At 44.0% G+C, this 14,169-nt stretch overlaps 1 protein-coding gene and 1 long non-coding RNA gene across 15 annotated transcripts in view; one reads left to right on the top strand and one right to left on the bottom strand.

The window, feature by feature from the left end:
- The window catches only part of LOC145527383 (uncharacterized), a 60,313-nt gene extending 48,421 nt beyond the window's left edge, over positions 1 to 11,892 (top strand). The window contains exons 8-11 of the long non-coding RNA XR_014069721.1: positions 3,353 to 3,859; positions 4,723 to 4,841; positions 5,600 to 5,742; positions 10,255 to 11,892. This is a non-coding gene — a long non-coding RNA (uncharacterized LOC145527383). The remainder of the gene's footprint in view (positions 1 to 3,352; positions 3,860 to 4,722; positions 4,842 to 5,599; positions 5,743 to 10,254) is intronic.
- The window catches only part of IRAG1 (inositol 1,4,5-triphosphate receptor associated 1), a 120,608-nt gene that overhangs the window by 7,672 nt on the left and 98,767 nt on the right, over positions 1 to 14,169 (bottom strand). For all 14 annotated transcript variants that reach the window (XM_081545294.1, XM_081545299.1, XM_081545287.1 and 11 more), the window contains 5 exons: positions 13,532 to 13,581; positions 12,390 to 12,497; positions 10,953 to 11,017; positions 2,976 to 3,095; positions 1,516 to 1,650 (listed from right to left, as the gene is read on the bottom strand). In XM_081545294.1, the coding sequence (XP_081401420.1) occupies positions 1,516 to 1,650; positions 2,976 to 3,095; positions 10,953 to 11,017; positions 12,390 to 12,497; positions 13,532 to 13,581 (478 nt within the window). The remainder of the gene's footprint in view (positions 1 to 1,515; positions 1,651 to 2,975; positions 3,096 to 10,952; positions 11,018 to 12,389; positions 12,498 to 13,531; positions 13,582 to 14,169) is intronic.

The raw sequence follows: 14,169 nt of genomic DNA, 5'->3' as shown, positions 1-14,169 counted from the left end.
AGCTGGACAGAGGGAGAGCTGAGCACAGCCTCTCTTCTGCTGGGATTTCACGAATTAGGAGGGAGCTGCCAATGGCCCAAGATCAAACCAGCTAGATAAGGATTCTAGCCCTGTACTTTGTAAACCAGTTTGTTTATATTCCATGTACTCTCTGTGTTCAGTTACTTTTGTTCTTTCTTGGTGTTTGGAAGGGTTAGAAGTCCCAGCCTGTCTTTTGTTTTGAAGGGAGCCAAAGAAAGGGCTGTTGTCAGGCCTGGGCTTGACTGCATTAAAGGAGAGGAGACAGTGTGGTGGCCCATAAAATGAGAGCAGAGAATCCCTAGGAGGGACAGAAGACCAAGAAAGACAGGACCCAGTCGCTCAGAGCAGGGACGGTGCTTTGATTGTGAACACTGGGCTTCTCTCCCAGAGAAGAGGTAGAGGTAGTGCATCCTAGCACAGGTTTGTTTCCAACTGTGAAATGCTTTCTCTTCCCATGAACGCTAGAGTTGACTCATGCAGGCTAATGCCTCTTACTCTGGTTGAATCTTCCAACTGGGCTCTGCTGCTTGTTCTTATGTGCTTTGAAGCATATCCATCTCACTTCAAATCTGCATTTTATTACATTATTCATTGCATGCATATGATTTCCAGAGTCTGCTAGCAATGAGATACAGACAACATACCCCGTCCCAAATGAAGCAGCTGATTAGATTAATTGATCATTTTTGACTAAAGTCATCCTGGACTGAAGGTAGTGTGGTATTCTAAAAGCAGTAATTTTGGTGAAGTGTTCCAAGTTAGCTGTAACTACATTTTAAAAATCCAGAACTCAAGACTTCTAGTTTAAATGTGCTAATAGAGATAATAGGGCCGGATATACAAAATTGGGGCCCTCCATTAAAATCCAGGATGTCAATTTGTCGCTAGATCCACAGCGCACATGTAGGACAAGATGCCGGATCTACATTACCTTTATCTACACATTACATAGATTTTTCATGATTTTGTGGAAAATGCACTTAAAATATAAAGTATATTAAAAAAAAAAAATCTGAGTATTTCCAATCCAAAGTAAAAGCAATGTCCAGATGACCAAACTTGTTTGGTCACCATGGAGGAACCTTTTGGAGACTCACGTTTGCCACAAAGTTGAGTTGTCCCCTATCTCCATGTGTTCTCTCCACCCCCTTCCTCCTCTAGGGCTTCAGGCCAACTCCCTTGACCTTGGATCTCTCATGGGGATGGCTGGGCAGTGAGATAACTGTGGTCCCCTGTATTTTCTCAGCTCTTAGGAACTCCTGGTTATTACTGACCCCACCCTTGGCCACCACTGACCCCTAAACCCTTGCAAACACCCCCTTGTTAACTACCTGGACTCTTTGGGATTCCCTCTGCCTCCTCCTCCAACATGGGTTCCCTCTTGGTTTCTGTTGGCTGCTCACTTAGGCCCTAGACTGCCTTGGACTGCCCCTCCAGGGATGTTGTGCAATGAAAGGAACTGAAACCCATTTTAGCAACTGTGAGGGCTCCAACCTGCTTCTCTGCTCCTTTTCCTCTTCCTCAGTTTCTTCTGCCTCTTCCAGCTCCTCAGGGCTCTCGCTCTTCTGTTCTTCTTCCTCCTCCTTCAGGTCTTGAAGCTCCTTGGTTTTCTTTAGACCTTCCTGGTATCTGGAAGGCAACAATGAATAACAGTCTGGAAAGGCCAGCAGATACAGAGCATCCTTTCCCGAGTTGCTAGAGGAGGGGCACTGAGCACTTGCAGTGATTCTGCACTCACTTCCCGTGGCTCCACACAATAGGGAAAAGCCACCATATCCCACGGTGGCTCATATCAGGACGATTTCCCCTCACCCCCAGTCATCCTTCCTGTTTATGTGAAAGTGTGACAAAACAGATAGGGAAAAAATGTGGGTGCAGTCTCCTGGCTAGATTCTTCTCCAACAAACCATTTGGGAGGGCTAAGGACTGCATCTGCTCTCTGTGTGGCCTTGGAGCCTCGGCTACTCCCCTGTGAAAAGGAGGGGCTGGTACCCATTGCACAGGTGATGGAACATTTTGAGAAAGTGACAAGAGTATAGCTTGGCCTAGGGAAGGTGGGACTCATACACAGGCTTGTTGGGAAGCTTTGCAGAAATGAAATGCACACAAGTTCTCTGTAAATGGTCACAAAGCCAATGGAAGCATTCACTCCCCTCCATTCTAAGTACAGAGGACAGGTGTGGGTGAAAAGACAGGCTTTTCAAGAGAAACCTTCCGACTTCCATCTCCCAGGATTAATATTACCCTGAACATGCTTCTTGCTTGTCTAACAACCAAATGTTTAAGGCCAGCACAGTTGGGCTGGGGCAAACCCCACCATGCAGGTGCCACCACACAAAAGCCCACGGGTTCCATCTCAGAGGGAGGCTGCATCTCCCTCGGGGGCTACAGGGCAAGAAGCTCAGGATGCAGTGCCTGGTCAGAGGTAATTCTTTACCTGGCTGGGCTGGGGCCCTGCTCAGTATTCTGTCGCATCAGTGACTGACAACAGGCCAAAGGTGCTATTGAAGTTCAACTGGAGAAGTGAGTGGCTAGAAGTTGAGGGCACTTCTGTGACAAGAAGAAGGGATGACTGGGGCAGTTCTAGGAAGTGGGGCTGCAGCTGCTCCAGGACACTGCTGGCAGCGGCGTGACTGCACTGTGCATGTGTCAGGAAGCCTCAGGCACCACCAAGAGGAACCCACCCAGGGCCTTTGACTTCCAGATCATTCTGGTGGCTTTATGCCTAAAAAGAGGGCAGTCTGGTTATTATCTAACCACACCCTCTTGCCCCATTTCCTCCTGTCTTTCCTGTGGAACAGTACTGCTCTTTCCTATGTAATTCCTTACTCAGGCAAGGAGGTCCTGGGGCCACGAGCTGCTTCCCTAAATCCTTTAAGAAACAGGAAAGGTCCGTGGGAAGGTATCTTGTGAGACGTGCCAGGTGACCTCAGGGCGGCTGACGGCTGACTCACCCCTTGTTGTAGGCTTCTTCCTCCATCCTGGCCTTAGCCTCCTGGCTGATCCCCTCTAGGCAGCTTGGAGTCGGCACAGAAGCAGAGGCTTCACAATCTGGGTCCCCATTCGTCTTTCCACTAGTGAGAAGGCAAGTACAGGACATCTTTTCAGGGACAGATAGGGCATCTGAAAACCAGACCATGTCTTTGGCTTGTTCCTGGCCAGAAGTGAGGAAGCTCATTCGAGTTGAATCTATTTTAATCTTTCTATCTTGAAATAAGATTTTTTTTTTAAGGCCCTGGTCCATGAATCCTCCCTAGGTCCCCAACATCCAGTACTGTACCATCTCCCCTTTTCCCTCCTGCTCTCAAACCCACTTTCGTTCTCATTCCAGGAGATTCTGTCAGTAGACAGACAGCTATTGGGAGCTCCAGGGCACTAAGAGGAAGAAGATGGGAGTGGACCAAATGTTCAGAGTCATCCCATCCCTGCGGTCCATCTTCTGCTTCATTCATTTAAATATCTACCCAGGGTTAAGTCACAGACACCTTGTAATGTGCTGGGGAGACATTACAAAACAAAAGAAAAAGTCTTAGCCAACTTGGAGTACAGCAGGAGAAAATGCCCCAAAAAGTCAAGAAAAAATATAAAATTAATTACAAATTGTGATGACTTTTATGAGAGAAACAAACTCTGCAATGACAGAAAATAACAAAGGAAAAATCTGCTTAGATTGAGTAGCTAGAAAAGGCCTCTTGGAAATGGAATAACAGATCTGAAAGATGAGAAGCCAGCCACATCTATGGCAGAGGGAAGATCATCCCAGGTAGAGGATGCAGATGTGTGAAGACCTTGAGATACAAAAGATGTGAAGTTTGAGGGACTGAAGAGAAGCAATTAAGTAAGAGTTAACTTCTGGGCAAGATACATTTTTGATGCCTGTGAGGCATCTAGGTGGAGATGTCAAGTTGGTAGTTGTATGTACCATAGTGCGTAAGAGGAGAGCTCTAGACTGGAGATACTCAGAAGATAGCTGGTATTTAATGCCAGAGGAATGGAAAAGAATGTCTAGGGACAAGTATGAGGAAAGATGAGAAGACGACCCAGGACCAAGCCACATGCATGTCCACCCTTAGCTCAGGTAGAGAAGGAGGAGCCTGTGGAGGAGCTGAGAAGTAGCAGCCAGAGAGGTAAGAGGAGATCCCGGAGAGTGTGGAGTCCTGGGAGCTGAGAAAGTGTGAGCAGCTCTCTGTGGGAAACCTCCTTCAGCAGGAAGCCCCTTTTCTTGTCACTTTAGCAAAGCTATATTGTAACTAACCATTCATTCATTCATTCATGCCATACAGCATATGGGATCTTAGTTCCTTGACCAGGAATCAACCTACCCCACCTCACCCCACCCCACCCCAACTCACTCTGTGTTGGAAGCTCAGAGTCTTAACTACTGGTCTGCCAAGAAAGTCCCTGTAACTAATTTTTAAACCAGGCACCACCATGGTCTACTTATCTCTGGCTCAAGCACAACTTGCCTAACTTTTTGGTTCCTCCTATAGATCAAAGAGGTATAAATGAAGAATAAATAACAGATGACCAGATCTCTTCCCTAGCTCCCCTTCAGTCATTTCCCAAACAAACCATGTGACCAAACTGTGTGAACAATATAACATCTACAGTCAATGAGACTATATGCAGTGGGGGGATAGTGACCACTCTGACCCCCATCCCAGTGATTAACTGAGATGACTTCCCTCCTTCCCTTTAAAGGTTTCCTGGCCATGAAGGATCTTCAGAGATGGTTTTGGGGGACAGTGAGTCCACCATCTTCACAGACAACCAGCATTCTGATGAAAGGCATTTTCCTTTCTACCACTTGTATTGATTTTGTAAGTGGCGAACAGCGGGACCCTCTTCCCTGCCTGCCCCGAACGTGGAAAGCGTGTCAAGGAGGGAGCATTGTGTCCCACACACACACACACTTCTGAGAATCTGACTCAGATATGTATAGGAAAAGTGACTCTTGAATTGGATACCATGGAGGTCAAGAGCTCTGGTGACACGGTAGGAGCCAAAGACAGATTAGAAAGGGCTGAGTGAAGACTGGGAGGTGAGAAAGGTAAAGACGTAGACGCAGGAAACTGACAAGGACAGGGAGCAGGGGGACTGTGTAGCTGAAGAAGTGAGTCAAAGGACAAAAGCACATTTGAATGTGGATGGAGATGTTTCAGTAGAGGGGATGAGAGAAAAGGGAGGACCAAAGAAATAAATCCTTTGAAAAGGAAAGTAGGGACAGACCTTAGAAAGGTAGCGAAACTTCTCCTTAGTCATAACAAAGGCAGGAAGGCGATGGAGATGGTGGGCTAGGAACCTGGCAAGGGAAGATGAGAGGAATCTTCTCATCCAAGAGCTTAAATTTTCTCTACAAAATGGAAAAACAAGGTCATCTACTAAAAGTGAGAAGTAGGGAGGCTAGGCAATCTTGAGGAGGGAAGAGAAGGCATAAGCATCATGAGGTAGAGGTAAGGGGGACAAATGTGCTAGATTAAAGTAGGATAGCTGATGGTGCCAGAGGTCTATTTGAGGTAGGAAATCACAAGTTTAAGGAAATATCCTGATGGCCGTGCCTTCTCTATGTATCCTGCAGCTCACCTAGGCACCTGGAATTCCAATGGGAGTCTTGTCATGGCGGAGACCACAAACAAGGCAGAACAATGACTAGGGCTTTTCAGCCAGGACTCTGAAGCTCACAGCTGCCACCCTCCCCAACCTCTCAGCCAGGCTTCATGAGTGAGTCTCCTCATTCTTGGCATCAATTTCCTTGTCTTAGTTTCCTTCAGGCCTTGTAAAATTTACATTTCATCAGGGTGGAAACCAAAACCCATTGTGAACAAGAAAGAACACTCTAAAAATATCAGCTATTCATAACATTTCTCCTTTTTAAAATCACATTATCCACTCCCTTCTATGTGACCTCTGCCTAATGTACAGTTTATTTTTCCAAACGATTGGAAAAAGAGCAGAAAAACAGAGCTACAGCCAAGGGTAAGGAAAGCCATTCTTTTACAAAATATGGTGGTGGTGGTTTAGTTGGTAAGTCGAGTCCGACTCTTGTGACCCCATGGACTGTAGCCCACCAGGCTCCTCTGTCCATGGGATTCTCCAGGCAAGAATACTGGAGTGGGTTGCCATTTCCTTCTCCAGGGGATTTTCCTGACCCAGGAATCGAACCCAGGTCTCTGCATTGCAGGCAGATTTTTTACTGACTGGGCTATGAGGGAAGCCCTTACAAAATATGGTAGGGTGTAAAATGTTTGCAGTTATTTCCTGACCCCTAGACTGAGCCTGTATGTATGTGTGTTAGTTGCTCATTTGTGTCTGACTCTTTGCAACCCCATGGACTATAGCCCACCAAGCTCCTCTGTCCGTAGAATTCTCCATGCAAGAATACTGGAGTGGGTAGCCATTCGTTTCTCCAGGGGTTCTTCTCGACTCAGGGATCGAGCCCAGGTCTCTTTCACTGCAGACAGATTTTTTACCATCTGAGCCACCAGGGAAGCCCCCAGACTGAGCTTATAATTCCTTAAATATCTTCTCCAACTATCTGGAATCTTCTCCCTGTGCACTTCAAAGGCTTTGTTCAAATATATTTTCCTTTGTGGAACTCTTGCTAATGTTTTCCGCTCTCTCTTACCCTCTGGTTAAAGTTGATCTCTCTCTCCCTTTATACCCTCAGGAAACCTCTTTTACAGCATAACTCAGAGCTATGGCACTTTTATACACATGCTCTTCCTTCTGTATGACTGTGATTGCAGAGAAAGACTGTGTTTCAGTTTGATTGATGCTTACCACATGGGGAGTGCCTTTAAGTGTTTGCTGAGCTGTATTGCCTTCACTGTGGCTCATCCCCTGCCAGTTAATCTTACAAAATGGGCAGGTCCTCTATGTAAATGACTCTTTCCTGAAACTCAGTGTTTGGACTGAACTGAAGGAATCCCTATGCATGGTTGTAAACTTGGAGCTGAGCGCAGCCTGGGCCCACCTAGAGATTTCTGGGCCAGACATTCATGGATCTTGGCATCTGTTCCCAGTTCATAATCTTGTGTGTCTTCTTCCTGAGATGACTGATTAGAATGAGACTCATTGTTCTCTCATGTCCACTGGGTCAAAAATGTTTGCTATTGTGCTTAGCTCTCAGTAATGGGAAGAGATATTTAGTCAAAATGTTTTGTTTGACCTGCAGATATATTAGATTCTATTTTTCCCACGTGGTCAACAGTATTTGAAAGCGACTCCAGTCCTTTCCCATGGACAGATCTTACCTTCTTGGACTCAGCTATGTCTGTAAACCACCGCCCATTACCAAGGTTCCCTCAGACAAGTCCAGCCTGGGGAACCATGGCTACAAGAACTTCCTTAGTCTCGGTTACTCAGTCCCAGGTTCCTGGAGTTCACTAATAGGTTGACTGAGGGCTAATCCATTCCAGAATACTATCGGCAAAGGGGAACTGTTTAACTGTATATATTTAATGTCATACAAAACCTTTAAGCAATTATCTTGACTGCTTCAAAAATGTAGAAAATGGTTATTTTACAGATTAAAGAGAAAATTGCTCTGCTATAGCAATACAATGGCCCCTTTTATGAAACCAGCCCTGTGCACCATCCACATTTATGGTGGTGCTGATCCTTCAGCAAATGGCTGTGTGCACTTTGCACTCCCACCCACTCCGCCCTCCACTCCACGCCCAGTCACCAAGTTCTTTCACAATAGCTCACAGGAGCTTTTTCAAAAATAGCTCTTAAATCCACTCTCTTCTTGTGTGTCACACTGAATTTCTTCCCATTTTTCCAGTTGGAGTGTCTATTAAGAGGTTAAGTGCATGAGATCTATTATCTACTAGCTGTGTATCCTCAGGTATGTGATGATTTCTCTGAGTTTCAGTTTCCTCATCTTTAAGACAAAGATATTAATAGTATACCTTCCTCATGGTATTATTATAAGGATGAAAGGAGATCATTAATGTAAAGCAATTAGAACAGAACTTGGCATAAAGTAAGCATGCAGTAAATAATGAGTAATTCTCATTATCTTCAATATTATTCCTTGATTAGCCCATCCTTTATTGCCTTAGTGCCTGAAATGTTATTAACCTCCTAGTTACCTGGTTACCTATTATAACCTTCAGGTTTCACTGTTAACATAAATCCTAGAGGAAGTGTTTTCTAAGCCACCCCCATCACCAAAACTGGGTGACGTGCTCATTTTCTTGTGTGTCGTTTCCTTACAACCTGTTCTTCCCTCTGATATCACTCATCACACTATATTACAACAGGCTGTTTTCCATCTGTCTTTCCCATTATACCATGAGCTCCTTGAGTGCACTCCAGGTGCCTGGGTCTTGGTCATTAATTGGTGAAGAAATGAAAGACTATGAATAAATAGCTTTTTCTAGTTATGAAACAGTTCTTGAGCCTGATTCTATTTTAATCTTTAATACTAATTTTAAATATCACTCTATTTTTTCCGAGTCTACATGTTCCTAGACCCTTGTTGAGTGAAGAACAGGTTTCTATGAAGTCATCTGGAAGAACAAGGCTCAGAATTCTTTCAAGTTATTATTGGGAGTGCAGTCTGTGGTCAGGTATTTGCTTGTGAACTATCCATAGGCAATATGATCTTATCATCTTTCTTGTGCTTAGCCAATTCCCTTCCTGCTCAATCACTGTATGCTTAGGGAAATGTGAGATCATTTAAATACAACAATCTAGATAGCAATGCATAGTAACTGATAATGCATTGTTTAACAGTATGGAAGAGGCAGTTATAATCAATTGTATTTCTGTTAGAATGGAAATTATGAATTCATTTGCACTCATAGATTGTCTCATTGCCAACCTCTTGGCAATCTATTAGATATCCAGTTCCATAAATCTAGATCAAAATTACTTAGCATCTTTTAGAAATCCAGAGCAGAGAGGAGTTGTTAATCTGAATCCCTCCTCCTTTGAATAGCCGCTCCCCTTTCTGCAGTCATCTTTATAGGCTGAGTGTATTCCCAATAGGCAAGTCAACCACAGCATAGGTAATGTATCACGGTGGTCTCTTTGAATAGCCCATAAGAATGAGCAGCACACAGTTGCTTCTTCAGGGCTTCTTGCTTGACTAGGTTCAGTCCTCACTCTGTGCCTATCTCTCCTGGTTCTATACCCTTGGAATGGTGCTGCCACCATTGATCCTCATTCGTTGCCACTCCTGATTCAGGGCTGCTGCCTACTGTCCCCAGTTTTGTACATCACTTTCTCCTACTTAAGGATAGTTCAGATCCTTGATGATCTTTGCTGCCTCAGATGGAAGCTCTCAGCTGGCCTGAGCATTCGTTCTACAGAGTCCAGGCCCTGCCCCATCCTGAAAGTCTGTTGGGGAGGAAAGTGATATAGATCTTCTGCCTTGACTGGCTCTACATGTTGAGGGTTGAGAATGGAGCCTTGTTAGGGCCCTCTTGGAAAAGGGGTTGGTGTGTCCTAAGGTAGGACTTGGAGGGAGAATTTTAGTGTGCTTCTCACTCAGGGCATCAGATGACCATTTCTGGAGAGATTCAGAGACCATGGACTGGACACTATGACTCTAGGGACTTGGCAAGATTCTCTAGGCACCATTACCTCCACATGGTTGTGAGTCTGTCACCCCTTTACAATGTCCCTGTAGAGATCAAAAAAAAACAAAGAAACAAACAAAACACCCTACTCAACATGAAGGATCTGTAAGCTTTCTCAGGGTAAGGTGGCAAGGTGAAGAATTGCCCAGCCAACTTCAAGATTAATGGGCAGAGAATGAATCACTGAGTGATAGGTTGGTGGTTGCACATACTGAGAAGTGAGGAAAACAAGCTGAGTCTGGGGTGGGGAGCTGGGAGCTTGCCTGTACTAAAAAAAGGCACACGACACAGACCTTCCTTGCCAGGTCAAGCAAAACTATTCTAACAGCAATGAAAAATGAAGTACTAAAGCTGTCTCAAGGCAAGGAAGAAGGAAGAATAGAGGTGTATGTTCTACCAAATGAAGAAAGACACAAGGGGAAAGTTCTGAGAGGTGGCAGCTGTGATCCAGATGTTTCCAGCAAGCAAATGAAAGAATTGGAAAAGCAAGTTATAAACTTCTCTGAGTATATAGAAATAGCCTGCCTTGCTTCAGCTAAGGATGAAAAGAAATGCAAATAGCATAGATGCCTAGAAAAGTTATGTGTAGCAGAAACTGTTTGTTGCCAACCCATTATTCACTCTTCCTCCTATTTCCTAACAGCAACAAGATTTTGCCTGGGAATTTACTCTTATTCATGGATCTATTTGCTCCATGGGAGGCTGATCTTCTCTTCCCATCTCCAGGGTATAGTTTAAAACTATGATGACAGTCTCATTGCCTGTGATTGGTTCAGAAAGGGACCATGTTCCGAATCTGCTAACAAGATAAACAGGAGGAAGACTGAAAGACTGGTTCCTAAGAAACAAACATGGGACAAGATGGTCCCTTTCTTCTTCAAGCTGTTGTCATTTCTGGATGAAACACCTGGCATTAGCCATTTGCCACAAATCTGCTGATGAAGTCAACATGTAAAGTGGGCAGAGACAAGGAAACTATACAGGCTGAGCTGGGGCCCTGTCATACCATATCTGGAAAAGCCTCACCTACTATTTAAACACCTTTGATTTGGGGCTTTCTTGTATCTGTAACTCAAACGATCCTAATGAATAAAGAAGGCTTCTGTCCCCTCTGGGCTCTTCTAGGATTGAGGCACACTTGGACTCATCTACAGCATCTTCCTTGTCCAGGAATTTTGCAAACTGGGTCTGAAATCTTTGTGGGTCTCAGAGTACCATTCATTTCCCCCTAGATCTTAATTTGCCTCCCATTGCATTTTGTGAGTGAGGATGGGAGGAAGGTGAGTTGAAGAACTTTTCCTCCGAGATCCCCAAAGTTAAGAAGAAAATGGACATACTTACTTTTCCAAAAGTGCAGGCAGTGCTGAGGTGACAGGTGGGTTGCCTTTCCCATTGGATGATTCTGACTGAATGGAAAACAGGAGATATTGAATTGAGGATGAGCTAGGAAGGAAGAAGCCAGGGCTGATCGGTCTCTGAATCCTGGAGTAGGGCCTAGGCATTGAATGTTCTAGAAGTATCCTGTGTGATTTTAATGGACAGCCCTGATTACCAATCCCTAGTCTAAAGGAATGTACATTTGGAAACTACATTGTACATTTAGTATAGTTTGGGAACTAGTCTCTGTTAAAACATACTAACTAGTACTCCTGAAGCTCCTTTTTGAAAAAAATTTTTTCAAATTGCTTTATTTTAGTGAGTTATTTGGGAATTTATATTGATTTCATGGATGATTGAAATGCTCAAGGTTGGAAGAAGTGAAAGAAGTTTTAGAGTTATTGCTACCTATTACTAGTACAGTAAAGTTTTTTATTGCTTATACAGTCAGATTGGCTCTTTGTAGAATAGTGCTAATCATGAACAGGGCATAGAGAAACAACTGGAGAAATAATTTAAAGAGTTTTAAATAGGATTAACCAGATTCACAAATTTCTGGAAACAGTTTATAGGAACTGTTCATAGGAACAGTCTTTGTTTAAAAAAAATTGAAATGCATTTTTTTCTAATTATAAGTAATACAGTTTTACTATAGAAATATAAAAAGGGATCAAAAAATTAAAATTGCCTGTGGTTTTTACCATTGCCCAGAAATAACTGTTATTAGTAGTTCCATACATATTCTTTCAGAATATTCTATGTCTACACATAGATAGAAAAACACTTTTTTAAAACTACAAAACAGTGTTACACTGTAAATACTGGGATTTTGCTTTTTGTTTGTAATAAATTATGGACTTTCTTCATGCCAATAAATAAAAATTTGCATTTTAATCATTATATTTAGCAACTGCATAGAAACTCCTTATTGGGCTATTCATAATTTACTTAAATAGATCTCTTATCAATGGAAATTCTGGTTATGTCCAATCTTTCAATGTTGTAAACAATGCAGTAATGAATCAAGGCAGGGTAACATTGGGTTGAAGAACTCATGCTCTGGAATCAGAGCACCTAGGGTTCAAAGTTCAACTTACCACTTACTCCACAATGCAACTTTCAGCTGTTTTAACCCACTGTAGGGTGGAGGGTTCTGTTTTAAGCATGAAGAGAGATACACTTTGCAAGGAACACTCTGTGAGTGGCCAGCACCTTGCTCAAGGATAATATGTCTTTTTCTCTAGGCAGTGCAAGACATGGGGCCTGGTCTATGCTGAGGTTTCTCAGCCTGTAGCCCAGAATCTCTGCTGTGAATTTCCCCACTTCTTTGATGCTGTCCCATCCAGGTCACCCCCACAGTTGTGAGCCTGAGGCCTGTGAGGCAAGCCTCATGATACTTACCAGGGCTGGTAAGGAGGGAATGGGGGATGAGCTGGGTGACTGGCCTGGCAGGTTCAGGATATTAAACTTGGGCACCACGGCAACGCTGACCCTCCGACGGGGCATGTTCTGTGGGAAGAGAATGGATCCACTGTCACAGAGGAAGCACCCAAAGTTCAGAAAGGCCTGGGAGATGCCTACTAATTCCTAATGCTGTGTTCATTGGCTATCCTGGCTTTAGGGTAGTGATGGTGGTGGAGGCTGGGGTGGAGAGAGTGGCCAAAATTAACAAATATTTTTATTAATGAGGAGTGATTTCTCAACATCTTCTGATTTTTTTAAAGATTTTTTTTTATGTGAATCATTTTTAAAGTCTTCATTGAATTTGTTACAATATTATTCAGTTTCATGATTTGGTTTTTCAGCCACAAGGCATGTGGGTTCTTAGCTCCCTGAAAAGTGAAAGTGAAAGTGGCTCAGTCGTGTCCGACTCTTTGCGCCCCCATGGACTATACAGCCCGTGGAATTCTCCAGGCCAGAATTCTGGAATGAGTAGCCTTTCCCTTCTCCAGGGGATCTTCCCAACCCAGGGATCGAACCCAGGTCCCCCTCATTGCAGGCGGATTCTTTACCAGCTGAGCCACAAGGGAAGCCAAGAACACTGGAGTGGGTAGACTTTCCCTTCTCCAGGGGATCTTCCCGACCCAGGAATCGACCCGGGGTCTCCTGCATCGCAGGCGGATTCTTTACCAACTGAGCTATGAGGGAACCAGGGATCAAACCCACACCCTCTGCACTGGAAGGTGAAATTTCCCAACCACTGGACTGCCAGGGAAGTCCCAATTCTGATTTTAATTAATCAGATCCTAAAGAAATGGAACGGAAATGACCCCTAGTCATTGGACAGTGTATGAAACCCTGAATAGCATAGGAAAACTATCTATGACAATACCAAAGTATGTGCATCATTTCATGTTCATTAAAGAGATGGTACAGTCTGGGAAGCCATGAGCAAGGGAAGGTTGGAGGATGAGCTAGCAAGTGTGGGAAGCTGAATGAGAGATTCTGTCCAGAGGTTCTGGCACCTATGGATGCAAGAATGAATGATTTCCTGACTGACTAGAAATTTCTTTCTCTCCCCAGTTTTCCTTGAATATGCATACCTTTCCCAGCGAGAGGGACATGGACCGCGCTGTGCGAGGGACCCCATCTTCTGCAGGAGGAGGAAATAGAGAAGAGAACCCAGGTAAGTTTTCAGAGTAGGCTCCAGCAGGAAGCAGATCACAGAAACTGAGCCAAGGTATGTATGGACCAGAACTGACCCTCAAGGGATGCCTCAAGGGCCTAGGTACCGAGGTCACTGACTTTGACACTTGACCCTTTGATACAGTCATCTGCAGACTGGGGTTTCTAGGGGACAGAACCTTCATCCTAACTCCTCTGGACACTATGAGAAGTCTCGGTCTTGTACCTCTGGTCTCCACCTGACACCACTGCACCATCTCTGGATTATGCCCTGGTGAGTGTATGAGGATCCCTCGTAGCAATACCAGGGATTATTGGATGATCTTGCTCATTCAAGGGGTGTACAGTCAAGGAAATTATGAGCAAGGAAGGTGTGGTGTCAATAAAATATGGAAACTTGACAACAGTAATTTTAATATGTCACCTACAAAATAATTTTGAACAAAGGAAACCAGCATACTCAGATTTTCTTCTGCTTAGGACATATATTAAGTGATAAAATTTGTGTTAAATATTTAGCACCACACATGGATAATACCGCCACTAGAAAACACAA

The sequence above is a fragment of the Giraffa tippelskirchi genome, chromosome 11, assembly GCF_054371585.1.
Source record: "Giraffa tippelskirchi isolate mGirTip1 chromosome 11, T2T-mGirTip1v1.2.pri, whole genome shotgun sequence".
Taxonomy (NCBI): Eukaryota; Metazoa; Chordata; class Mammalia; order Artiodactyla; family Giraffidae; genus Giraffa; species Giraffa tippelskirchi.
Note: the sequence above shows the minus strand (reverse complement) of the source record. Positions and strands in the feature narration are given on the sequence as shown.